This window comes from Microcebus murinus, chromosome 29, assembly GCF_040939455.1.
Source record: "Microcebus murinus isolate Inina chromosome 29, M.murinus_Inina_mat1.0, whole genome shotgun sequence".
Lineage (NCBI taxonomy): Eukaryota > Metazoa > Chordata > Mammalia > Primates > Cheirogaleidae > Microcebus > Microcebus murinus.
In genome coordinates, this window is record NC_134132.1 from 15,512,129 (window position 1) to 15,536,170 (window position 24,042).

Consider the following 24,042-nt stretch of genomic DNA (forward strand, 5'->3'; position numbering starts at 1 on the left):
GCTCTTGCATCATTAAGTCTATATTTTTTGCCGTGAGATTTTTTTTTTTTTTTTTTTTTTAGAAACCCAACTGTCAGATCATTTAGAACCATTTTTCTCGATTTAATGTGACTGTTGAATGTTGGATGTTCTGATGATGTGAAGGAGTGCTGTGTAATCATTGCTGTTGATGGGACTTATCACCCTATTTCTAGCACGACCGGCACCACATTTTGGGGTGTTTAATGTGTACTTTGTAATTCTCGTAACAACCTTCTGAAGTAGTAGCTGTTATCATCATTTCCATTTCATAGCGGAGGTTCAGAAGGGACACCTAACTTGTTTTAGTTGCCATCGTTAGGAAGTGTCAGCACTTCTAACCTGGGCGGTTCTTCCTCACAACCTCAGGAGACTCACACCTGACTCACTCTTTTTTTTTTTTTTTTTTTTTGAGACAGAGTCTCGCTCTGTTGCCCGGGCTAGAGTGAGTGCCGTGGCGTCAGCCTAGCTCACAGCAACCTCCAACTCCTGGGCTCAAGCGATCCTCCTGCCTCAGCCTCCTCCCGAGTAGCTGGGACGACAGGCATGCGCCACCATGCCCGGCTAATTTTTTCTGTATATTTTTAGTTGGCCAATTAATTTGTTTCTATTTATAGTAGAGACGGGGTCTCGCTCTTGCTCAGGCTGGTCTCGAACTCCTGACCTCAAGCGATCCTCCCGCCTCGGCCTCCCAGAGTGCTGGGATGACAGGCGTGAGCCGCCGCGCCCGGCCTGGCTCACACTTTTAACCATTATGCTATACTGCCCCTCCAGAATGATGAATTATGTAACACTGTGTATAATAATAGTCACAATAATAATATTTGCTAACATTATGAAACATAATTTCAAGCATTTTATATGCATTTGTTTGTTAAATATAAGGAAATCACATGTAATTCAGTAGAAATGTATTTCCAGGGCTTGAACTCTAGAAAAGTTTTCAACCCCGTCTTCAAACAAAGATTTTCATCTTTTTTTAATGTAACGTTTTTTTTGTTGTTTTTTTTTTAAATTACAAATGGAATTTGTACTCATTAAAGAAAGTTTGGAAAATGTAGATAAGCATAAAGGAAAACAATCACCCCTCTTTCCACCATTCAAAGAGCCCATGATAGATTTTGGGGGGGGGCGGGGGTAATTCATTCCAGTCCTTTGGTAAGCAAATGTGGACATGTTTGTTTGCATAGTAATCAATATAATGATGCTTCAGAAGCTGCTGATAATTTCTGACAAAAGGAGAAATTGCTTATGTTCAAATAAGGGGTTATTCTTTGAAGAAGGGATATAAATCCATACTGAAATTGCCTGCTTTGAACTTCCGTGCGGCTGCCTTGAGAACAGAGCCACGGGGCAGGCTCATTAAAATCGCTCTGGATAATTACTGCCACTGGTTTATTTCGTCCCCATTCCTGATATTGATTAATCTGAGTAGTTTGGACTTCATCTTGGGCATTTTTTTTTTTTCAAGAAAAATAGGTGATTGGTGAGTCTTCTGAGCTTCTAAGTGTTTGAGAATTGTTTTCGTGTTACCTTCCTACGTGAAAGACAATTTGGAGGGATTTAAAATTTGGAAGGACTATAATCCCTTCCCATCCCAATCCCAGAGACGGTTTTCCATTGGGTTCTAGAATTCAGTGCCAGGGAGGAGAAGTCTCAGGTTCATCTGGTCTTTATTCTGTTACGTGCAGCTGGCTCTACTTGGGTGCACTCTTGCAGGAAGTCTCTTTACCTTTGTAATTCAGGTATCTTTCCGGATATTTCTAGGTGAGGTATCTTGTCAGGTATTTTACCTAGGATATTTGGAGCCCATTCATAGAGTATTACAGTTTTCTAAATGTTTCCTTTGGTTCTGTCTTTGATGAATCTTATCTGTTCCAATTATTCTCATTTCTCTGGAAACATCTACGACTCTTAGGTGGCTCCTCTCTCTTCCCCCTGTTTATAGTCATGTTCTCTTTCACCATTTTTTTTTTTTTTTTGAGACAGAGTCTCGCTTTGTTGCCCGGGCTAGAGTGAGTGCCGTGGCGTCAGCCTGGCTCACAGCAACCTCAGACTCCTGGGCTCAAGCGATCCTCCTGCCTCAGCCTCCTCCCGAGTAGCTGGGACTACAGGCATGCGCCACCACGCCCGGCTCATTTTTTCTATATATATCAGTTGGCCAATTAATTTCTTTCTATTTATAGTAGAGACGGGGTCTCGCTCTTGCTCAGGCTGGTCTCGAACTCCTGACCTCGAGCGATCCTCCCGCCTCGGCCTCCCAGGGTGCCGGGGTGACAGGCGTGAGCCGCCGCGCCCGGTCCTTACTGTTCTCACGTGTAGAGCAAGGATAAGAGCATCTGCTTCGTAGGGCCGTGCAAGGCACTTAGGACAGTACCTGGGAAAAAACCAAGTACTGTTTTTCATCATTATTTGTTTTCAGAGGAGGACAGGACCTGAGGCAGGTGCAGAACGTCTTAAGGGCCACACTGAGCTTGGAAGGGGGCTCGTACCTGTCGGGGCCCAGGTGACTAATAAGTGCCGGACGGGAGGATATTGCTGCCGGGCACGCTTGGGACACAGGATTTAGCTGGCGGTGACTAAAATGTCCTACTGTCCTGGATTTCACTGACACTCTTTGTGACCGATTGTTCCTGTTTTGGGTGTCAAGGATGAGGCCGTCGTCCACGTGCCTGGGAGGTGTTGCCCGCAGTGCTCCGCGCGATCCTGCTTGGCGGCCGGCCACGTGTACCAGGTAACCGACCCACCTGCACAGGTGCTCCGACAGGTGTTCCCACAGGTCCGCCCTCCCTCCGGCCGCCGAGCCTCCCCCGCTCATGCTGAGCCTCCGCCTGGGTCCGCGACTCGGTCCGGGAGCGGCGCGGCGCTGCTCCTCCCAGAAGGCCTCTAGGGACAGTTGGGTCGAAGGGGGTTAGGGATGTGCAGGACTGCGCTGGCCGGCAGCACCTGGCCCCGGCCCCGGTGAACCAGCCGTGCGCACGTCCCGGGGGAGGAGGCGACCGTTGCTCTCCGTAGGTCCACGCTTGGCCTTGAGGCCCTGGGAGTGCCCGCCCGCTCTGGTTGGATTCGATGCACGGACACCCAGAGAGGGTGCCCCCGCCTGACTCCCGCCCCTGGCAATGTGGGGGGCCTGGCCGGGCCGCGGGGAGGGGGGAGGCCGCTGGCCGAGGAACCCATGAGCCCGGCGGTTGTGCCGGGCACCTGCATAGCTGCGCCAGGCACGGGGCAAGTGGAGCCACGTTCAGCAGGCGGAACGAAGGAATGTTCCGCCTTAGGAGTGCCCGGCTGGGCCGAGAGATCGCTTTTTATTCGAAAGCAAAGAATATATATATAAAAAAAAAAATACACTCAACCCATATGTGGTGTATGTACACCATGGAGCACTATGGGCAACAGGCCTGCGCCACCACGCCCGGCTAATTTTTTCTATATATATTAGTTGGCCAATTCATTTCTTTCTACTATATCTATTTTTAGTTGGCCAATTAATTTCTTTCTATTTTTAGTAGAGACGGGGTCTTGCTCTTGCTCAGGCTGGTCTCGAACTCCTGACCTCGAGCGATCCTCCCGCCTCAGCCTCCTCCCGAGTAGCTGGGATGACAGGCGTGCGCCACCACGCCCGGCTCATTTTTTTCTATATATATTAGTTGGCCAATTAATTTCTTTCTACTATATATATTTTTAGTTGGCCAATTAATTTCTTTCTATTTATAGTAGAGACGGGGGTCTCGCTCTTGCTCAGGCTGGTCTCGAACTCCTGACCTCGAGCGATCCTCCTGCCTCGGCCTCCCAGAGAGCTGGGATAACAGCCGTGAGCCACCTCTCCTGGCCCGTGGGAAAGTCTTCTATTTGACCCCCGCCAGGCGAGCACTCTTCCTGCTGTCCCTCCCGGCGTCCCAGGGCACAGGGGGACCCTCGGCACATCTGTGGGGCGAGCGGCCGCAGCAGAATGAAAGTTAACCCCAGGTTGTCTTTGGACACGGACCGACCGTTTTCCCCGAGGCTGATCCCGTCCCGAGGCGGCTCGGTCAGCAGACGTGGCAGAGGTCGGGAGTCCCGAGAGTCTGTGCGTCTGTTAGGTGCGCACGGCGTCTGACTTTCCGCTTTCTCTGTCCCTCTCCTCGCGCAGCACGGCCAGCGGTGGAGTGAGGACGCCTGCACGGCCTGTGAGTGTGACCGGGGCCGGGCCAGCTGCCGCAGGCAGGCCTGCCCCCCTCTGAGCTGCGGGAAGGTACGCCAGAGCCCCACGTCTCAGCTCCGTTCCGGCCGTCTGGGAGACGCGTTTGTGGGCCCAGCGTGGCCTTTGGAGGGGTTCAGAAGCCTCAGCAAGAGGCCGGGCGCGGGGGCTCACGCCTGTCATCCCGGCACTCTGGGAGGCGGAGGAGGGAGGATCGCTCGAGGTCAGGAGGTCGAGGCCAGCCTGAGCAAGAGCGAGACCCCGTTGCTACTAAAAAAATAGAAAGAAATTAGCTGGACAACTAAAAATGTATAGAGAAAATCAGCCGGGCATGTTGGCGCATGCCTGTAGTCCCAGCTACTTGGGAGGCCGAGGCGGGAGGATCACTCGAGGTCAGGAGTTTGAAACCAGCCTGAGCAAGAGCAAGACCCCGTCTCTACTAAAAAGATAGAAAGAAATTAGCTGGACAACTAAAAATGTATAGAAAAAATCAGCCGGGCGTGGTGGCACATGCCTGTAGTCCCAGCTACTCGGGAGGAGGCTGAGGCAGGAGGATCGCTTGAGCCCAGGAGTCTGAGGTTGCTGTGAGCGAGGCTGACGCCACAGCACTCACTCTAGCCTGGGCAACAGAGTGAGAGTCTGTCTCAAAAAATAGTAAGTCCCGTCGTGTCCAGAATGTCACGCAGACGGGAGGACAGCCGAGAGCTGCCCCCGGGAAGGAGGGTCGGGCCGCTTGGGGTCCGGGGCGGTGGGCGGGGGACAGCGGTGCTCCGGCTTGGTGTTTTGCTCCTTCTGCCTCCGTGGTCCCGGCGTGGCCCCGTCTCCTGACCGCCGCCCTCCACCCGCCGCCTGTCCCTCCCCAGGCCCACCGCAGGGCCCGGCGCCCCGGGCAGTGCTGCGAGGAGTGCCTGTCCCCTGCCGGGAGCTGCCGGCACGCCGGGGCCGTGCGGTACCAGGACGAGCTGTGGACGACAGGGGCCTGCGAGTTCTGCGTGTGCGACGGCGGCCGGGTGACCTGCCGGCCCGCGGTGTGCGCCAGAGCGCAGTGTGCCCAGGTAAGGAGCCGGGCTGGGCGGCGGCAGGTCTTCCCAGCGGGGCAGGGGGCCGCACCTGCCCTGGTGTTCTGGGGGCAGGTCTTCCCAGCGGGGCAGGCGGGCCACACCTGCCTTGGCCTCCTGGGGGCAGGTCTTTCCAGTGGGGCAGGAGGGCCGCACCTGCCCTGGCCTCCTGGGGGCAGGTCTTCCCAGCGGGACAGGAGGGCCGCACCTGCCCTGGCCTCCTGGGGGCAGGTCTTTCCAGTGGGGCAGGAGGGCCACACCTGCCTTGGCCTCCTGGGGGCAGGTCTTCCCAGCGGGGCAGGCGGGCCACACCTGCCTTGGCCTCCTGGGGGCAGGTCTTCCCAGCGGGGCAGGAGGGCCGCACCTGCCCTGGTGTTCTGGGGGCAGGTCTTCCCAGCGGGGCAGGCGGGCCACACCTGCCTTGGCCTCCTGGGGGCAGGTCTTTCCAGTGGGGCAGGAGGGCCGCACCTGCCCTGGCCTCCTGGGGGCAGGTCTTCCCAGCGGGACAGGAGGGCCGCACCTGCCCTGGTGTTCTGGGGGCAGGTCTTCCCAGCGGGGCAGGGGGGCCACACCTGCCCTGGCCTCCTGGGGGCAGGTCTTCCCAGCGGGGCAGGAGGGCCACACCTGCCCTGGTATTCTGGGGGCAGGTCTTCCCAGCGGGGCAGGAGGGCCGCACCTGCCCTGGCCTCCTGGGGGCAGGTCTTCCCAGCGGGACAGGAGGGCCGCACCTGCCCTGGTGTTCTGGGGGCAGGTCTTCCCAGCGGGGCAGGGGGGCCACACCTGCCCTGGCCTCCTGGGGGCAGGTCTTCCCAGCGGGGCAGGAGGGCCACACCTGCCCTGGTATTCTGGGGGCAGGTCTTCCCAGCGGGGCAGGAGGGCCACACCTGCCCTGGCCTCCTGGGGGCAGGGGGACGGCCGGACGAGCAGCTCTCAGCACCTTCAGGCACGGAGGTTTCTGTGCAGTGGAGGGACCGTCACTGCCCGTTGGGACCGGCCGGGGACAGCACCCTGGAGCTGCCGGCTCTCGGTGCCCCTGGGCGGAAGGGAAGCCCAGCCAGGGACGTGGAAGGGCAGAACGCAGCCGGGGCTGTGAGCCCGCCAGGCAGTGCAGCTGGGCCTCCTGGCCGGTGGCCTGCCCGGCTGGCCTTGGCCGGACGCACAGAGGCAAAACAAGTTGCAGCCATAAAACTCAATCGGCGGATACCGCCAAGCCATGTGCTGCAAAAATAAATGTATCTGTGACCCCTTAGAAGTTATTTCTCACATGTTCCTTAGGTGGGGAGGGGGCTCCTGCCGCAGGACTTCCCCCCCCAACTTCCTCTGGCCGCATTGAGGAGAGAGGGGAGCCAGCATTGGGGGCTGCTCCCATGGATCAGGAAAGAAAATAAAATGGGTTTTGTTTTTAAGCGAGAGCAAGGGAAGCCAGGCGAGGTGCCTCACGCCTGTCATCCTGGCACTCTGGGAGGCCAAGGCGGGAGGATCGCTGGAGGTCAGGAGTTCGAGACCAGCCTGAGTGAGAGCGAGACCCCGTCTCTACTATAAATAGAAAGAAATTAATTGGCCAATTGAAAATATGTAGAAAAAATTAGCCAGGCACAGTGGCTTATGGATGTAATCCTAGCACACTGGGAGGCCGAGGCAGGAGGATGGCTCGAGGTAAGGAGTTCAAAACCAGCCTGAGCAAGAGCGAGACCCCGTCTCTACTATAAATAGAAACAAATTAATTGGCCGACTAATATATATATACATAGAAAAAATGAGCCGGGCATGGTGGTGCATGCCTGTAGTCCCAGCTACTCGGGAGGAGGCTGAGGCAGGAGGATCGCTTGAGCCCAGGAGTTGGAGGTTGCTGTGAGCGAGGCTGACGCCACGGCACTCACTCTAGCCTGGGCGACAGAGTGAGACTCTGTCTCAAAAAAAAACAAAAGAGAGAGCAAGGGGAAGTCATAAACAATTAACTCTTCTGTTCACTCACCCTGCCTGCAGAATTTCTAGAAGCCGCCAACAAGGCAGCCTCTGTTTGCCCTACAGGTGTATTGTCTATGGCAGGGAAGTTACTTTTTTCCCCCTCCCTCTTTGAACTTGATTTTGACCCACTGCAAAACAATTGCTCTCAGAGTCCTGTGCTCCTCCCCGCGCCCTCCCACCCGCCCCGCCAGGGCCCTCTGGGCTCCAGACGGAAGACTTGAGGGAGCTTCAGCTCTGGCCGTCAGGGAGGGCGTTTCCCCTCCAGGTCTGCTCCCCGCCTCTCAGCCCCTCCCGACGCTGGGGCTGAGCGGGAGCAGCCTTTCGCACCAGGCTGTCTTCCACGGGTTGTTTTTCACTTCACCTCCTCCGTGCAGGTCTCCCCAAATATGAGATGCATTTGGGTAAAGAGGGCCGTGCCGTTTTGCAGATTTATGCCCTCCTCCCCCACGCCCCGCACTTCTTTCCTTTCTCTGTGTTGAGGGAGTCGGGATGGCAGGATGAGGGCGAGGAGAAAACTTACTCGGGGCCTTCCTGTCCTCTCATTCAAGTCTTTTTGTGTCTTAAAATAGACGGGGTTTCCTGAGCTCCACAGGAAAGTTGGTATCTAGTTTTAATGCTATGATGGCATCACACAAAATCCGAATCTATATCATGAACTGTAGGGGCCTGGATTCCTTAAGAAGTAAGGTTCAGGCCGGGCGCGGTGGCTCACGCCTGTCATCCCGGCACTCTGGGAGGCCGGGGCGGGAGGATCGCTCGAGGTCAGGAGTTCGAAAGCAGCCTGAGCAAGAGCAAGACCCCGTCTCTACTATAAATAGAAAGAAATTAATTGGCCAACTAATATATATAGAAAAAATTAGCCGGGCATGGTGGCGCATGCCTGTAGTCCCAGCTACTCGGGAGGAGGCTGAGGCAGGAGGATCGCCTGAGCCCAGGAGTTGGAGGTTGCTGTGAGTGAGGCTGACGCCACGGCACTCACTCTAGCCTGGGCGACAGAGTGAGACTCTGTCTCAAAAAAAAAAAAAGAAAGAAAAGAAAAGAGACTGAAAAACCTGACCATAGTGATACCAAAGACAGCAGATGCGTTCATGATATTTGTCTTTGGTGTAATGTTTGTGCTTAAACATAAAATATAATTGTGATTATTCTGTTTATGCAAATTCACATTGTTCATTTTCATGTAACATGGCTCTTGTCCTTTTAAATATAATGTAGACCCCAAATTAAATAGTAACTATTTAGAGAAACATTACCATTCTGAATGTAGGTATATTGTTGTATCACTGTATATCATCTCCATCAATCAATGTAGAAAGTAGATATACCATTAGAAAGTAGGAAGTGCTTTTAAAAAATGCTCTTTAGCTTATAGATACATGTTAGGATATAATACTAGCATACAGATTAGATGTTTGTGAATATATATGAAAAATTGTAAACAGATTGTATTTTTAACAGCAGATTCCCTGGGAGATAGGATGTCATTTTGAATTACACCTTCTACACCAGGGGTCCTCAAACCTTTTAAACAGGGGGCCAGTTCCCTGTCCTTCAGACCGTTGGAGGGCCGGACTATAGTTTAACAAAAACTATGAACAAATCCCTATGCACGCTGCACATGTCTTATTTTGAATCAAAAAAAAAAAACAAATGGGCACAAACGCCCGCATGTGGCCCTCGGGCCGTAGTTTGAGGACGCCTGTTCTAAATTATAGAATTCAGAGTTATTAAACGATGGCCAACATTTATTATCTTGTAATAAGAAGTAAAAATTTCAAAGTATCGACCCGGAGACATGAAAGCGATAAGACTGTGAAAAGTTAAAACATCTGCCCCCCAAATGTGGCATTTCTCTTCTTCCTTTTATAATTTTAAAGACAGCTTTGATGTGAGTTGGCCAACAGTAAGAATCTCAGAACATCGAGCAAAAATCGGTTCTGCGCCGTTTAATTTATGCCTGAGGCTGCACCTGCACAGGGAGGCATGGTCTGATTCCGTATTCAGGGAAAGACGCTGGTTTTTTGTTTTTTTTTTTTTTGTTTTTGAGGCAGAGTCTCACTGTGTTGCCCAGGCTAGAGTGAGTGCCGTGGCGTCAGCCTCGCTCACAGCAACCTCAGACTCCTGGGCTCAAGCGATCCTCCTGCCTCAGCCTCCTCCCGAGTAGCTGGGACTACAGGCATGCGCCACCACGCCCGGCTAATTTTTTCTATGTATTTTTAGTTGGCCAGTTAATTTCCTTCTATTTATAGTAGAGACGGAGGGTGGGGGGGTCTCGCTGTTGCTCAGGCTGGTCTCGAACTCCTGAGCTCAAACGATCCTCCCGCCTCGGCCTCCCAGAGAGCCGGGATGACAGGCGTGAGCCGCCGCGCCCGGCCAGGACGCCGGTTTGATTTGAGCACTGCTGGTGAAACCCGACTCACACGTTCCAGCCTTATACCTTCGAGACCGCGTGGTCCTTTTCTGAGACCCGTGACTTTGCGAGGCTGGCGCACCCATCTTGGCCGTCCTGGTTTACTGGTGGGGGCTGCCGGTCGTGGGTGGGAATTATGGAGGGACCCGGCACAGGCGCCATCAGAGCAGGGGAGAAGGGCCCCGAAGGGGTGAGCCGTGTGCCTGGGCTGTCCTGGGGCAGGCGGCCGGGGGGTGACGCCGGGGTGGGCCGGCGCGGAGGGCTCCGAGCTTCCTCACCCCGGTCTGGGCGCCGCGGCCTGGGGACGTTAATTTGGTCTGTGCCGCCCGCTGCCCTTGTTCCCGCAGGGGGAAGAGTTGGTTCACTTGGACGGAAAGTGCTGTCCGGAATGCGTTCCGAGGAGCGGTCACTGTGTCCGCGAGGAAAACGGGGACCCTGTGAGTATCCGTGCGGCCAACAGCCGGAAACTGTCACAGAGTCACTCGGGAGTCACCTAACGAGGAGACGCTCGCTCCTCGTCTGTTTCACGGGCCCGTGTGTCCCACGGATCGGGGCGCTGCACGCCTACTGCGCCCCGGGCACGGAGCGCACACGCAGGGGGCCTGCCCTCGCCGAGGGGCTGGCCGTCGGGGGTCGGGGCACGGAGAGCAAGGCCACCCCGGAGGTGACAGCGTGGGGAGGGGACCGCAGGGTGGCTGGGCGGGCGGGGTGTGCGCTTTCCTGCAAGGTGAGCGGGAGTCCTCCCTCCCCGTGGGGACCTGAGCAGAGCCTGAGGGTCGTGAGGGGCGCGAGCCGTGTGGGTATGTGGGGGGACATGCTGGGAAGAGGGGCGGCAAACGCAAAGGCACCCGGGCAGAAGCACGTTCGGGAGATAGCCAGGCGGGGAGCGCGGCTGGTGAGGCCCGGTCTCGGTCTCGAGGGGGGGCCGGTGGCCACGCTGAGGGGCAGAAGGGGCCAGGCCGGAGGTGGGTGGCCCGGTTGGGGGTGTTGGGGTGAGTCCATGTGAAGGGGGGGTGGTGGCTTGGTTTATCGCAGGCGTCCTCAAACCACTACAGCCCGATGGCCACATACGGGTGTCTTTGCCCGTTTTTTGTGGGTTTTTTTTTTTTTTTTTTGAGACAGAGTCTCACTCTGTCGCCCAGGCTAGAGTGAGTGCCGTGGTGTCAGCCTCGCTCACAGCAACCTCAGACTCCTGGGCTCAAGCGATCCTCCTGCCTCAGCCTCCCCCCGAGTAGCTGGGACTACAGGCATGCGCCACCACGCCCGGCTGATTTTTTTTCTATATATTTTTAGTTGGCCGATTAATTTCTTTCTATTTGTAGTAGAGACGGGGTCTCGCTCTTGCTCAGAGCTGGTTTCGAACTCCTGACTTTGAGCAATCCTCCCTCCTCGGCCTTCCAGGGTGCCGGGATGATGGGCGTGAGCTACCGCGCCCGGCCTCCACACCTTTTCTTTGTGGTTTGGATGAATTGTGTGTCACCTGCCAGTGTTTACGTATATCCTGGGAGGCAGCATCATGCAGGGCTGACAGTGTAGGAACTGGGTTCGAATCCCGGCTTTGCCACGTGCTGTGATCTGGGGCAAGTCACTTCATCCTCATCATAAAATAGTGACAGTTTTTACTATTGTTTCTGCAGTAATATTCACCGCCGGGGCTGTGCAGATGGTAAAGCACTTAGAACAGTGCCTGGCACATTTTTTTAAAAGCTAAAACCATGGGTGTTGTCATGCTGTTAGCATTGTTTCATGACAGTGTTTTATAATTTAGTCATTGTTGTTTCTTAAGAAATTAGGAGATTAAAGATTTCTTATACATGTTAAATTTGTATTTTCTCAGTCATAGTATCAATCTTCGCCCTCATTTTCGGAGGCAAATCAGACCCAGTGGAATTAAAGAAAACCAGGTTGTTTTAAATAGGCACAATTCTCCATGATACTCTGGCACCGTGCAAAATTCAAGGATTTGCCTTCAGGAGTTTGGGTCTCTTGACTGCGGAGTGCTTCATGTCGAGGAAAATCGAAGCCAAGGGCTCAAGCACAGAAATAAGAATTCAAAGATACTTCTAGGCCGGGCGCGGTGGCTCACGCCTGTCATCCTAGCACTCTGGGAGGCCGAGGCGGGAGGATTGCTCGAGGTCAGGAGTTCGAGACCAGCCTGAGCAACAGCGAGACCCCATCTCTACTATAAATAGAAAGAAATTAATTGGGCAACTAATATAGATAGAAAAAATGAGCCGGGCGTGGTGGCGCATGCCTGTAGTCCCAGCTACTCAGGAGGCTGAGGTGGGAGGATCACTTGAGCCCAGGAGTTGGAGGTTGCTGTGAGCGAGGCTGACGCCGCGGCACTCACTCTAACCCGGGCGACAGAGTGAGACTCTGTCTCAAAAAAAAAAAATACTTCTGAGGCTTGTTCCCTCTACTTCATAATGGTGTGCTCTTCTTGTTCTTGAGGAGATGGATTTTATTTGTATTCATAGCAAATGAGTGAAGTTGCATGTTACTTGGGGAAAATGGATAACTCCTAATGAAAACCGATGATGGTGTTTTTAGTGGTGTAATAAATACGTTTCTCTTTCTTCCCAGATGTCCTCAAATGCTAGCGCAGTTAAACGTATTCCAGTAAGTATCTTGTGCATGAAATTGCTGTGAGTCATAATCTGCATGAACTATCGGGGGGGAACTTAGCATTTTTAACGGCCACATTCGATGCCATCGTGGTCAGGAATTAAGAATCGTAATGAGAAATTGGACGTTGATCCATTCAACGTTTGGTCTGTTAGCTTATCGTCTTACACAGCTGATCATTAATAATTCTCCGACTACAAGCTCCTACGTGGGTCCTTTCCCTTTCTTGTGATGATTTTCTCTTCCCACTTGTTTTCTGGCCTAGAAGACTCAAGTGCTGCCAGACACTGAGGAAAGACTGTCGGGTCTGCGAACGTTTGCTCTGCAAACAGTATGGGGTGTTCCTTCTCTGTAGGCTGTTTGCAGGGCGATGTCGAATGGTTTCTTTGATAGGGAAAACACAAGCATGTTTGTTCACATCAGCAGCCTTACAGTTTTTGGAGGTTCTAAAATAGGGGGGCAGGAAAACCTGTTTGTCTTAAAAAGGAAGAAAACTCTTCTGCCTTCTCAAGATAATATTCGGGCCAGGCGAGTGGTGGCTCACGCCTGTCATCCCAGCACTCTGGGAGGCCGAGGCGGGAGGATCGCTCGAGGTCTGGAGTTCGAAACCAGCCTGAGCAAGAGCGAGCCCCCTGTCTCTACTAAAAATAGAAAGAAATTAATTGGTCAACTAATATAGATAGAAAAAATGAGCCGGGCGTGGTGGTGCACGCCTGTAGTCCCAGCTACTCGGGAGGCTGAGGCAGGAGGATCGCTTGAGCCCAGGAGTTGGAGGTTGCTGTGAGCGAGGCTGACGCCACGGCACTCACTCTAGCCTGGGCAACAGAGTGAGACTCTGTCTCAAAAAAAAAAAAAAAAAGATAATATTCCTCAGTTTTCTGCCATTTGCCTTTCATCTTGCTAAATAGGGTCCCACATTAATTGTTTGGAATGTTGACATGAGTTAGCTTTGTGAGCTAAAATGAAATCTTAAAGCTCACTGCCCCCACCAGCTGACTGAATGGACCCCCTCGTGGCCAAAGGAATATGGTAAAACTAAATTGCCTGCCAGGAGGAGGGAGGTCAGACATGGCCTCACCATGCCCCCCTCTCTTCTTGGGGACATCCTTTGTGACCCATTAGCAGGCGTAAGGGTATGCAAGACACACCTGCAGGTCCTCAGTTTACACCACAAATCTGTGTCCTGTGGCTTGTCTCTGATAACAGCTCCTTATGTTAGCACATTCCAAAGCCTCTAGACAAAGCTGCATGTCTTTAACCAATGACAGGCCACAGAATCTTTAAACCCACCTGTTACCTGTAAGGCCCCCTTCAAGAGATGGCCCACCTTTTCGGGCCAAACCAATGGCTGCCTCCCAGGTATTGATTTATGACTTTACCTGTAACCTCTGCCTCCCTGAAATGTATAAAAACCAAACTGTGACCCAGCCAGGGGGAGCCCACTTGCTCAAGGCTTCTTGGTCGTGGCTCTGCGTCACGGTCCTCAAATTTGGCTCAGAGTGAATCTCGATAAAATTATTTTACAGAGGCCGGGCGCGGTGGCTCACGCCTGTCATCCCAGCACTCTGGGAGGCCGAGGCGGGAGGATCGCTTGAGGTCAGGAGTTCGAAACCAGCCTGAGCAAGAGCGAGTCCCGTCTCTACTAAAAATAGAAAGAAATTAATTGGTCAACTAATATAGATAGAAAAAATGAGCCGGGCATGGTGGCGCATGCCTGTAGTCCCCAGCCACTCGGGAGGCTGAGGGAGGAGGATGGCTTGAGGCCAGGAGTCTGAGGTTGCTGTGAGCGAGGCTGACGCCACGGCACTCACTCTAGCCTGGGCAACAAAGTGAGACTCTGTCTCAAAAAAAATTATTTTACAGAGTTTGGCTTTTTTAACCTTGACATCTTAGTACGCAATTTTATCAAATTTTTTACTTTAAAATCTGCTGTTTTCTCTAACCCTAATTCTGGTAAGAACCTGCGTCTCTTCCCTGAGAGCAAAAAGAAATTGCTCGTTACAATTCACTTTGGATTCTCTGTGAAAGGGCTAGTGTTTATTACCATGATTTGCTTGGCTGAAAAGACTGCAGGAGTGTGAGAAAGCTCAGGGCACACCCACAGCCCCTTAGAAACGGGCCTGCAAAGGCTTTAGTTTTTAGAACACAACGACTTGACTGTTACTCTTATTGTGGTAGCCCGGAATGAAATCCAGGGTTCCAGCCCTGCTTTCCTCTGTTATTTCAGAGATTGCATGTAACGAATGTACCTGCTAATCACCAGGTACACAGCAGTCTCCCTTGTTGTTTTTTTTGGGGGGCGAAATAGGTTGAAAAGCAATTTTTGAATGCTTCTTGCCTCTTCTGGTAGCCCCAGAGTTCTTCCGCCGTTTATCCCTGGGTGTGCCAATGTTACATTCGAGACTCGCAGGGCTGCAGGGCCGAGAGACAGAGTTGCCAAGGCTGTGATTATCAAAAGGAGTTTTATTGTCTAGCTGGAGCCCTTCCGGCATGGACCCTCCTTTGTGTGCTAGTGAGCCTTTTATAACTAAATTGTTCACACGCTGGTCATGCGTCCGTCCCCACAGTGATTCTGACTTCATCCTGCCCCCGATGGGCTCCGACCTGTTCCGGGTCCCAGCCGAGAGACCCCGGTCTCCGAGTTCTTTGTCTTTCTCCTCTGCGTCCCATAATGGACTCGTAATGCCTTGCGGTCAGCAAGCAAACAGAAGCTGGAAGGTGTCTTACACCCACCATCCTCTCCACGCTGGGTGTTCTGCGTTGAAATAAACCAGTTATAAACAGAGAAGGAGGAATTCTGTCCTGTTAAATCTGGGGCTCTTCTTCCCCCACGTTGTCCTGTCTCAGAGTTGGATTTGGCATGGGGACTGGCCCGGTGCCTTTTCCCTCCATCCCCGCACAAATCGTTAAGTTCCTCCGCAGGGAACTCTCCTCGGAATCCCGGTCCCCCGGGGCCAGCGTGGTGGTTCTTGGCTGTGTCTTGCAGGACGGGGAGAAGTGGGAAGACGGCCCGTGCAGAGTGTGCGAGTGCCGAGGGGCGCAGGTGACCTGCTACGAGCCCTCCTGCCCGCCGTGCCCGGTGGCCACGCTGGCCGTGGAGGTGAAGGGGCAGTGCTGCCCTGGCTGTACCTCAGGTAGGCTCGACTCTCATTTATTTCTGCTGAGATGGTTTTGCTGCCAAAGGATTCAGGGAGGCCCTATTTCCCACCCCTAACCCCCATCTTGCTGCTGCTTCTAGGCTCACCCAGTGGGTTTGTTTCTTTCTTCCTAATTTTTCTAGCAGTTGATACTAATTAATCCTTGGTCCGTGTAATTGCCAAGCTCAACTTACTGTGCGGTGGTGTGGCCTTGGACAAGTCATTGGGCAATCTTTTCTTGTTGACAAAGTACACCTGATGCACCTTGCAAAATGCCTGTGAAAATCAAATCATGGTCATGGCCAAACACTCGTGAAGGCAACTCCGTCTTCCGCCGTGGAAAATACAAGAATAATTGCTCAAAGTTTGTTATGGATGTTCTTTTTTTTTTTTTTTTTTCTCCTTTTTTTGCATGGTGAGCTGTTAAACAGATGGTTCCTTCTGGAGTTCTCCAAAGGGTTTTTAAAGTTTAAAGACGCGTTAATTTCTTCCAAAAGAAAATTTTATCTACTTGTTCTGCAATTCTGCTTTCAAATCACCTGGGGTTGAATTAGTTCCGGTTAGTAATTGTTGGCAAGCGCCGGAGTTGCCCTGGTTGAGCGGTAATTTGCCTATAAGCCGAGTCCCTCTTGGAGAAATGACATTTTCTCCCACTCATATTTCATAATTAGTTGCTTTCTTCCCCGGGCCGCCATTTTTCATATTGGCAGTTGCTCGCGTTGCACTCAACTTGTTGTGGCTGATCGCGGCGTTTCCCTGAAGGGTTTATCAAGGGGAGAGCAAAGCGACTCTATGGTTTAATTACATTACCTTCACCAAAGTGGCTCTCTAGGCCTTCCAAAACAAACACTCAGCATGTGATTATGTACCGTACATCGGAAATCGAGTCAAGGGACAGCTTCAAAACCTTTTGGAAAAAAAAAAAAAAAAAGTCCTTTGTTGACAATGACCACTAGGTCCAGTGATAATCCAAATTATTGGGAATGAGGTTTGAAATTTTAGAGAAAAAGAGAACTGGCTGTACTTCTGTTTAGGTAAAAATAACTGTTCTAAAACATTGTAGGTTTTATGTCTGAACGGCTCATGCATGTCAGAGCTTAGGAAGAACATCTCGGATATCATGCATTATTGACTCTGTTTAAATCATGCATGATGGAAGGTAGTCATTCCTGTTTCTGGAGATATTTTTTTCAGCAGGGAGAAAGAAGCATTAATAAACCTGCTGTTTTTAGCGCCTTCGATTTGGGGTTCTGGGGGGACAGCGATGGCATTTCAGATGAGGAAAGTATCCTTGAACTCTTGCATCGAAATGCCTTTTCAGGCCGGGCGCGGTGGCTCACGCCTGTCATCCCAGCACTCTGGGAGGCCGAGGCGGGCGGATCGCTCGAGGTCAGGAGTTCAAAACCAGCCTGAGCAAGAGCGAGACCCCCGTCTCTACTATAAAATTAGAAAGAAATTAATTGGCCAACTAAAAATATATATAGAAAAAAATGAGCCGGGCGTGGTGGCGCATGCCTGTAGTCCCAGCTACTCGGGAGGAGGCTGAGGCAGGAGGATCGCTTGAGGCCAGGAGTTGGAGGTTGCTGTGAGCGAGGCTGACACCACGGCACTCACTCTAGCCTGGGCAACAAAGTGAGACTCTGTCTCAAAAAATAAAAAACTAAGCCGGGCGCGGTGGCTCACGCCTGTAATCCTAGCACTCTGGGAGGCTGAGGTGGGCGGATTGCTCGAGGTCAGGAGTTCGAAACCAGCCTGAGCAAGAGCGAGACCCCGTCTCTACTATAAATAGAAAGAAATTAATTGGCCAACTAATGTATATATATATAAAATTAGCCGGGCATGGTGGTGGATACCTGTAGTCCCAGCTACTCGGGAGGCTGAGGCAGCAGGATTGCTTGAGCCCAGGAGTCTGAGGTTGCTGTGAGCGAGGCTGACGCCATGGCACTCACTCTAGCCTGGGCAACAAGCGAGACTCTGTCTCAAAAAAAAAAATAAAATAAAACAAAAAATAAAAAAAAAATAAAAAACTAAAAAAATATGCCTTTTTGCTATTTGGATGGCTTCTCCGCACCTCTGTCCGCAGTGTTCTTCATGTTCTATCTGGATAACTTTGCCCGCCTGCAGACCCTTTCTCCGAGGACTGTCAGCGAAACCGTGTGTGGCCGTCACTGAGCCCCCCTCTCCCTTGTCTTTGATTTCAGTGCGCTGCCACCCAGACTGCTTGACCTGCTCTGGCTCTCCGGACCACTGCGACCTCTGCCAGGACCCCGCAAAGCTGCTGCAGGGCGGGCGGTGTGTGCACAGCTGCAGGCCGGGCTTCTACCGGGCTGGCAGTCTCTGTGTAGGTGAGGCTCTGAGCGGGCAGCCCAAGGCGGGGCGAGCGGCGGACCGAGAGACTCCTCAAGTGTTGTGATTCCCGGCCGGTCTCGGAGGCTCACGCCTGTCATGCCGGCACTCTGGGAGGCCGAGGCGGGAGGATCGCTCGAGGTCAGGAGTTCGAAACCAGCCTGAGCAAGAGCGAGACCCCGTCTCTACTATAAATAGAAAAGAAATTAATTGGCCAACTAAAAATATATATAGAAAAAATGAGCCGGGCATGGTGGCGCATGCCTGTAGTCCCAGCTACTCAGGAAGCTGAGGCAGGAGGATCGCTTGAGCCCAGGAGTTGGAGGTTGCTGTGAGCGAGGCTGACGCCACGGCACTCACTCTAGCCCGGGCAGCAGAGTGAGACTCTGTCTCAAAAAAAAAAAAAAAAGAGTATGTGGGTCATACCCTGGCTGTGAGTTTTTAGCCTCTCTGTGCCTCAGTATTCTCACGCATAAAGCGAGGGCAGTCCCAGTACCTTTTGCAGGCTGAAGTGTGTCGATACACATCAGGTGCCCAGACTCCCATCTAGAGTGTGCTCAGGTCTCAGTAAGGCCTAGATGCTTTTATTATTTTCATAGTTATTCACTTATCCCTGCTTTCTCTCCTGATTCATAAAATCTTTAACTTTTTGGAAAGTTATTTACATCTGCCACTGGGTGTAAGAAAAAGGGGCAAGATATCTTCTTGCAAAAAAGGCTGAGTGAGAGGGATATCGGGGGCTGTCGGATAAGAGGCAAGGACGCAGACTCCTGAGCCAGACTGCCTGGCTTCAGATGCCAGCTCAGCGTGACCTTGGGCCAGTTACTTAACCTCCCCGAGCCTGTTCCTCATATGCAGAATTGAGATTAATAATGTCTGCCCTGTTTCCCTGAAAATAAGACCTACCCATACAATAAGCCCCAGCAGGATGTCTAAGCATGTGCACAATAGAAGCCCTACCCTGAAAATCAGCCCTAGTGAGGGGCGTGGCTATGAAAATCAGCCCTAGCGATGGGCGTGGCTATGGAAATCAGCCCTAGTGATGGGTGTGGCCATGAAAATCAGCCCTAGTGGTGGGCATGGCTATGAAAATCAGCCCTAGTGATGGGCGTGGCTATGAAAATCAGCCCTAGTGATGGGTGTGGCTATGAAAATCAGCCCTAGTGGTGGGTGTGGCTATGAAAATCAGCCCTGGTGGTGGGCGTGGCTATGAAAATCAGCCCTGGTGATGGGCGTGGCTATGAAAATCAGCCCTGGCGGTGGGCGTGGCTATGAAAATCAGCCCTGGCGGTGGGCGTGGCTATGAAAATCAGCCCTGGTGGTGGGCGTGGCTGCGCAGCGCGTCTGCACAACCCGTGCGTGTCGTTGGGGAGCGGGAAAGAACAGGAGCAGCCCTTCTCATCCGCCCCGTGAGAGCTCTAGTGCTTGACAGGAGAGATCGGGGCCCGTGGCTCTAAAGGAAACAGAGTCGCAAGACATTCAGGATGGGATTTGGGGTCTGGAGAGTGAGGATGATGTTCCAGAAGAAGACGCCTTCACTCTCTTTGGATCAATGCAGATGGTTGTACCGTACTTAAAAAAAAAAAAATAGCACATCCCCTGAAAACAAGCCCTAGGGTGTCTTCTTGAGGAAGAATAAATATGAGATGCGGTCTTGTTTTGGGGAAGCACGGTACAGGGCTGTGGTGAGGATTAAATGCACCGTATCTGTGAAGCCTCCGAACAGGGCCTTACGTGAGCCGTGTGCTGCAGACTCGATGGCTCCTGCAGTCCCCCTCCTGCCTCTCCTGTTTGTGTGGGGCCAGGGCCGCAGGACTGGGTCTGTGAGCGTCAGCAGGGGTGGTGTCTTTGAGCTAATCAGAGCGTCCCTTTTTCTGTCCCCTTCCTTGCCGGGAGCCAGCCTGCCAGCCTCAGTGCGCCACCTGCTCCAGCGGGCTGGGGTGCTCGTCCTGCCGGCCGGCCCTGCTGCTGCAGCTGGGACAGTGCGTGGACGCCTGTGGGGACGGCTTCTACCGGGACGGCCGCTCCTGCGCAGGTAATCCCCAGCGGGCCCCGGCGGGGCGGCCCACTGGGCCACACTCCCCCAGCCCCACACACCGAGCCACCGGGAGCTGCCAGCAGCTTTTTAAATAAGAGAAGAAACTCTGGGCCCGGCGCGGTGGCCCACGCCTGTCATCCCAGCACTCTGGGAGGCCAAGGCGGGAGGATCGCTCGAGGTCAGGAGTTCGAGACCAGCCTGAGCAAGAGCGAGACCCCGTCTCTACTAAAAATAGAAAGAAATTAATTGGCCAACTAATATATATATATATATAGAAAAAATTAGCCGGGCATGGTGGCGCGTGCCCGTAGTCCCAGCTACTCGGGAGGAGGCTGAGGCAGGAGGATCGCTTGAGCCCAGGAGTCTGAGGTTGCTGTGAGCGAGGCTGACGCCACGGCACTCACTCTAGCCCGGGCAGCAGAGTGAGACTCTGTCTCCAAAAAATATATAAATAAATAAATAAAACAAAAATAAAAGGGAGTTAATTCCCCCAGATTTTACTTCTTCCTTTTTGCTACCTCTACCCCTGCCATACACACCACCCCACAGAATATTTATTATTTTTGGGTAGGGGGAGGATGCCACTTTTTTTTTCCTCCCAAGCTCGTTGTTTTAATTGGCGACTCTAATGCTGCTTTGGGGCATTTTGAAATGCGTAATGTTTCATTTGGTTCCCGGTTTACGCCGCGGACTGCTTCTCATTCCGTCCGCACACCCACACACAAGTGCCTCTAGTAGGCAGTTACTGGGGAAATTTGTTCACGATCCCTCCGGGGAATTAAACCAATTTGCTTTAGTTCGGGCCGGTTGCATTTTTATGCATAAAATCAGGAGGAAAAAGCAGAGCAAGAGGAGAGAGACAGAGAGCAGCCCCAAAATTCAAAGCTAAATCTGTGATCGGTTTCCATGTACGGTCTTGGCGCTGAGACCATCTTTCCCAACGAGCTTTGTCAGCGTTGGGATTATTTTGTGAGATTCGTGCTGGTGCCATTTTTGGCGGCTTCTCACCGCAGACCTCAGAAGTCAGTCGGGCCCACCGGAGCTCCTCCAGTTCGTGCTGACCTTTTCAAAGGGAAGCCGGCCACGTTGGGGCAACAGCGGTTTTCTGGGTCGATTGCTCTCGGCAGGGCCGTGCTTGTCACGGCTGGGATAATTCTCCACTTTATCGATCCGTCGAAACGGAAAGAAAGTGAACACGGCCCTGAGGAAGCTGATGACCAGCGATCGCCGAATTAATATTCAAGCTCGCTGTGTTGAATGTAGGGCAGAGTGGGGGAAAATTAAAAAAGCAGCACGTAAACATGCAGCAAAGAAGCGTGTAAGCAAGCCGGCCGGGAGGGGTGAGAGAAGAGGAGGTCTGCCAGAGACCCTCATCCACAGGGGCCTTGCTGATTTTCTTTTTATTTTTTTTTGAGACAGAGTCTCGCTTTGTTGCCCGGGCTAGAGTGAGTGCCGTGGCGTCAGCCTCGCTCACAGCAACCTCAAACTCCTGGGCTCAAGCGATCCTCCTGCCTCAGCCTCCTCCCGAGTAGCTGGGACTACAGGCATGCGCCACCACGCCTGAATAATTTATATATATATATATATATATATATATATATATATTAGTTGGCCAATTAATTTCTTTCTATTTATAGTAGAGACGGCGTCTCGCTCTTGCTCAGGCTGGTTTCGAACTCCTGACGTTGAGCGATCCGCCCACCTCGGCCTCCCAGAGTGCTAGGATGACAGGCGTGAGCCACCGCGCCCAGCCTGATTTTCTTTTTTCCCCCAAGTTTAGGGAGGTATGCACATATGCACATGTGCATGTAAACATGTGTGCATGTGTTAATCGTATTGTTATATCTTGTGCTTGATTAAATAAAGTTGTTCATTGTAGACTAGGGCCGGGCGCAGTGGCTCACGCCTGTCATCCCAGCACTCTGAGAGGCCGAGGCGGGAGGATGGCTCAAGATCAGGAGTTCGAGACCAGCCTGAGCAAGAGAGAGACCCCATCTCTACTATAAATAGAAAGAAATTAATTGGACAGCTAAAAATATGTAGGAAAAAAAAAAAACTAGCCGGCCATGGTGTCGCCTGCCTGTAGTCCCAGCTACTCGGGAGGCTGAGGTGGGAGGATCGCTTGAGCCCAGGAGTCGGAGGTTGCTGTGAGCGAGGCTGATGCCACAGCACTCACTCTAGCCCGGGCAACAGAGTCAGACTCTGTCAAAAAAACATAAATAAATAAAAAGGAGAGACGGTTAGTGCAAGCCTTCGGGCTGTGAGAGGCAGGAATCGGCTTTTATCTGTGTACATTTTCAAAAGCACCAGGAAGAAAACTTGCAGATAGAAGGACAGACCATAGCTGACGTTAATCAGCCGACTGATCGACTGATCAGCAAGTAATCACCGGGCACACGCCCAGTGCTTAGCGTGACACGCAGGAGTTCATGCTGCCGTACCCATGAGGCCTTTCATTTAATAGGCAGTAAAGATTATAAACACAGATGGTTATTAGACTGAATTACTAGATAACGTTGGAAAACCTGGACCACAGAACGGAGAAAATCAAGCTGGATCTCTGCTTAGACCCGCACTCATCATTGGACTCCAGATGGACCGACAACCAAAGTTAATATGAAACCATGAAATGAAGCCATGAAACCATGACCAAGAGGCCTTTCGGTAAAGAAAACTTTCCGTAACACTGTTTGAGTTCTGTAAGGGCCGGGCGAGGTGGCTCACGCCTGTCATCCCAGCACTCTGGGAGGCCGAGGCAGGAGGATCGCTGGAGGCCAGGAGTTCGAACCCAGTCTGAGCAAGAGCGAGACCCTCGTCTCTACCAAAAATAGAAAGAAAATGCTGGACAACTAAAAACATATAGAAAAAAAATGAGCCGGGCGTGGTGGCGCATGCCTGTCGTCCCAGCTACATGGGAGGAGGCTGAGGCAGGAGGATTGCTTCAGCCCGGGAGTTGGAGGTTGCTGTGAGCGAGGCTGACGCCACGGCACTCACTCTAGCCTGGGCAACAAAGCGAGACTCTGTCTCAAAAAAAAAAAATTATAAGAAAAGAATTCTGTAAGTTTGTGTCAAGTGACTTCAGAAACGTTCACGTAAATATTTCCCAAAGCCGCCGCGATCCGATGCCCCGATTGGCCCCGGAATGTTCATTAAGACGTCGGTGCTGCTAGCGCTGACTGATTTCCAGTTCCGATCGGTGCTGCTCAAGATAAAGAGCAGCCGGTGTTGGTTTAATAATTTATAACCCAGCAGCCCCTATCTGCAGCGATCTCAAAGCCGGGCAGGGAGAGGAACTGGGCGAGGCCCGTGAGGAATGTCGGTTTGCCGCGGCTGAAAGAACTCCGGTAACCGAGTTCACCGGCCGTACGTGTTCCGGGTTGTACAAATATTAGATGTAAAGGGGGAAAAAAAAAAACCACAACAAACCTCCCTGTTCTTTTGTCCGTCAAGTACTTGTGCTGTTGTGAAGGGCTTTTCTGGCTCCAGCTAACACAATAAATCAGAGCGGGGTCAGAGGTTTCCGTTGGCCATTCCTTCTCCCTTTTCCTCCTCTCTCCTCCCTCTCTGTGCTCTCTCTTTTGTGAATTCTCATTTCTCTTTCTCACCCATGCAACCATTTAATTTTTCTTTCTTTTTTTCTTTATGAGGTATATCTGAACTGCGGTTTTTTGTTTGTTTGTTTGTTTGTTTTTTAAGACAGAGTCTCGCTCTGTCGCCCGGGCTAGAGTGAGTGCCGTGGCGTCAGCCTCGCTCACAGCAACCTCAGACTCCTGGGCTCAAGCGATCCTCCTGCCTCAGCCTCCTCCGGAGTAGCTGGGACTACAGGCATGCGCCACCATGCCCGGCTAATTTTTTTCTATATATTTTTAGTTGGCCGATTATTTTTTTCTATTTATAGTAGAGACAAGGGTCTCGGTCTTGCTCAGGCTGGTCTCGAACTCCTGACCTCGAGCGATCCTCCCTCCTCGGCCTCCCAGAGTGCTGGGATGGCAGGCGTGAGCCACCGCGCCCGGCCTGAATGTTCTTTATCTGACTAAGTAGTGCTGGGGGCTGGGCACTCCGCACTCCCAAGCGTGTGGGTGGTCTCTTCCTTGCCACCATTTGTCATTATGAAGCTCCTGATTTTTTTTTTCTGGTCAGTGAGTATAGAGGGTCATTCCATTTAATATGCATATTTTGATTTTTTTTTTTTTTTTTTTTTTTTTAGACAGAGTCTCACTTTATTGCCCAGGCTAGAGTGAGTGCCATGGCATCAGTCTAGCTCA

At 52.2% G+C, this 24,042-nt stretch overlaps 1 protein-coding gene across 1 annotated transcript in view; it reads left to right on the top strand.

Moving 5' to 3' along the window:
- The window catches only part of FRAS1 (Fraser extracellular matrix complex subunit 1), a 293,078-nt gene that overhangs the window by 134,142 nt on the left and 134,894 nt on the right, over nucleotides 1–24,042 (top strand). The window contains exons 7-14 of the mRNA XM_075998690.1: nucleotides 2,669–2,752; nucleotides 4,148–4,249; nucleotides 5,059–5,250; nucleotides 9,979–10,068; nucleotides 12,215–12,250; nucleotides 15,243–15,390; nucleotides 17,595–17,738; nucleotides 19,640–19,856. Of these exons, the coding sequence (XP_075854805.1) occupies nucleotides 2,669–2,752; nucleotides 4,148–4,249; nucleotides 5,059–5,250; nucleotides 9,979–10,068; nucleotides 12,215–12,250; nucleotides 15,243–15,390; nucleotides 17,595–17,738; nucleotides 19,640–19,856 (1,013 nt within the window). The remainder of the gene's footprint in view (nucleotides 1–2,668; nucleotides 2,753–4,147; nucleotides 4,250–5,058; nucleotides 5,251–9,978; nucleotides 10,069–12,214; nucleotides 12,251–15,242; nucleotides 15,391–17,594; nucleotides 17,739–19,639; nucleotides 19,857–24,042) is intronic.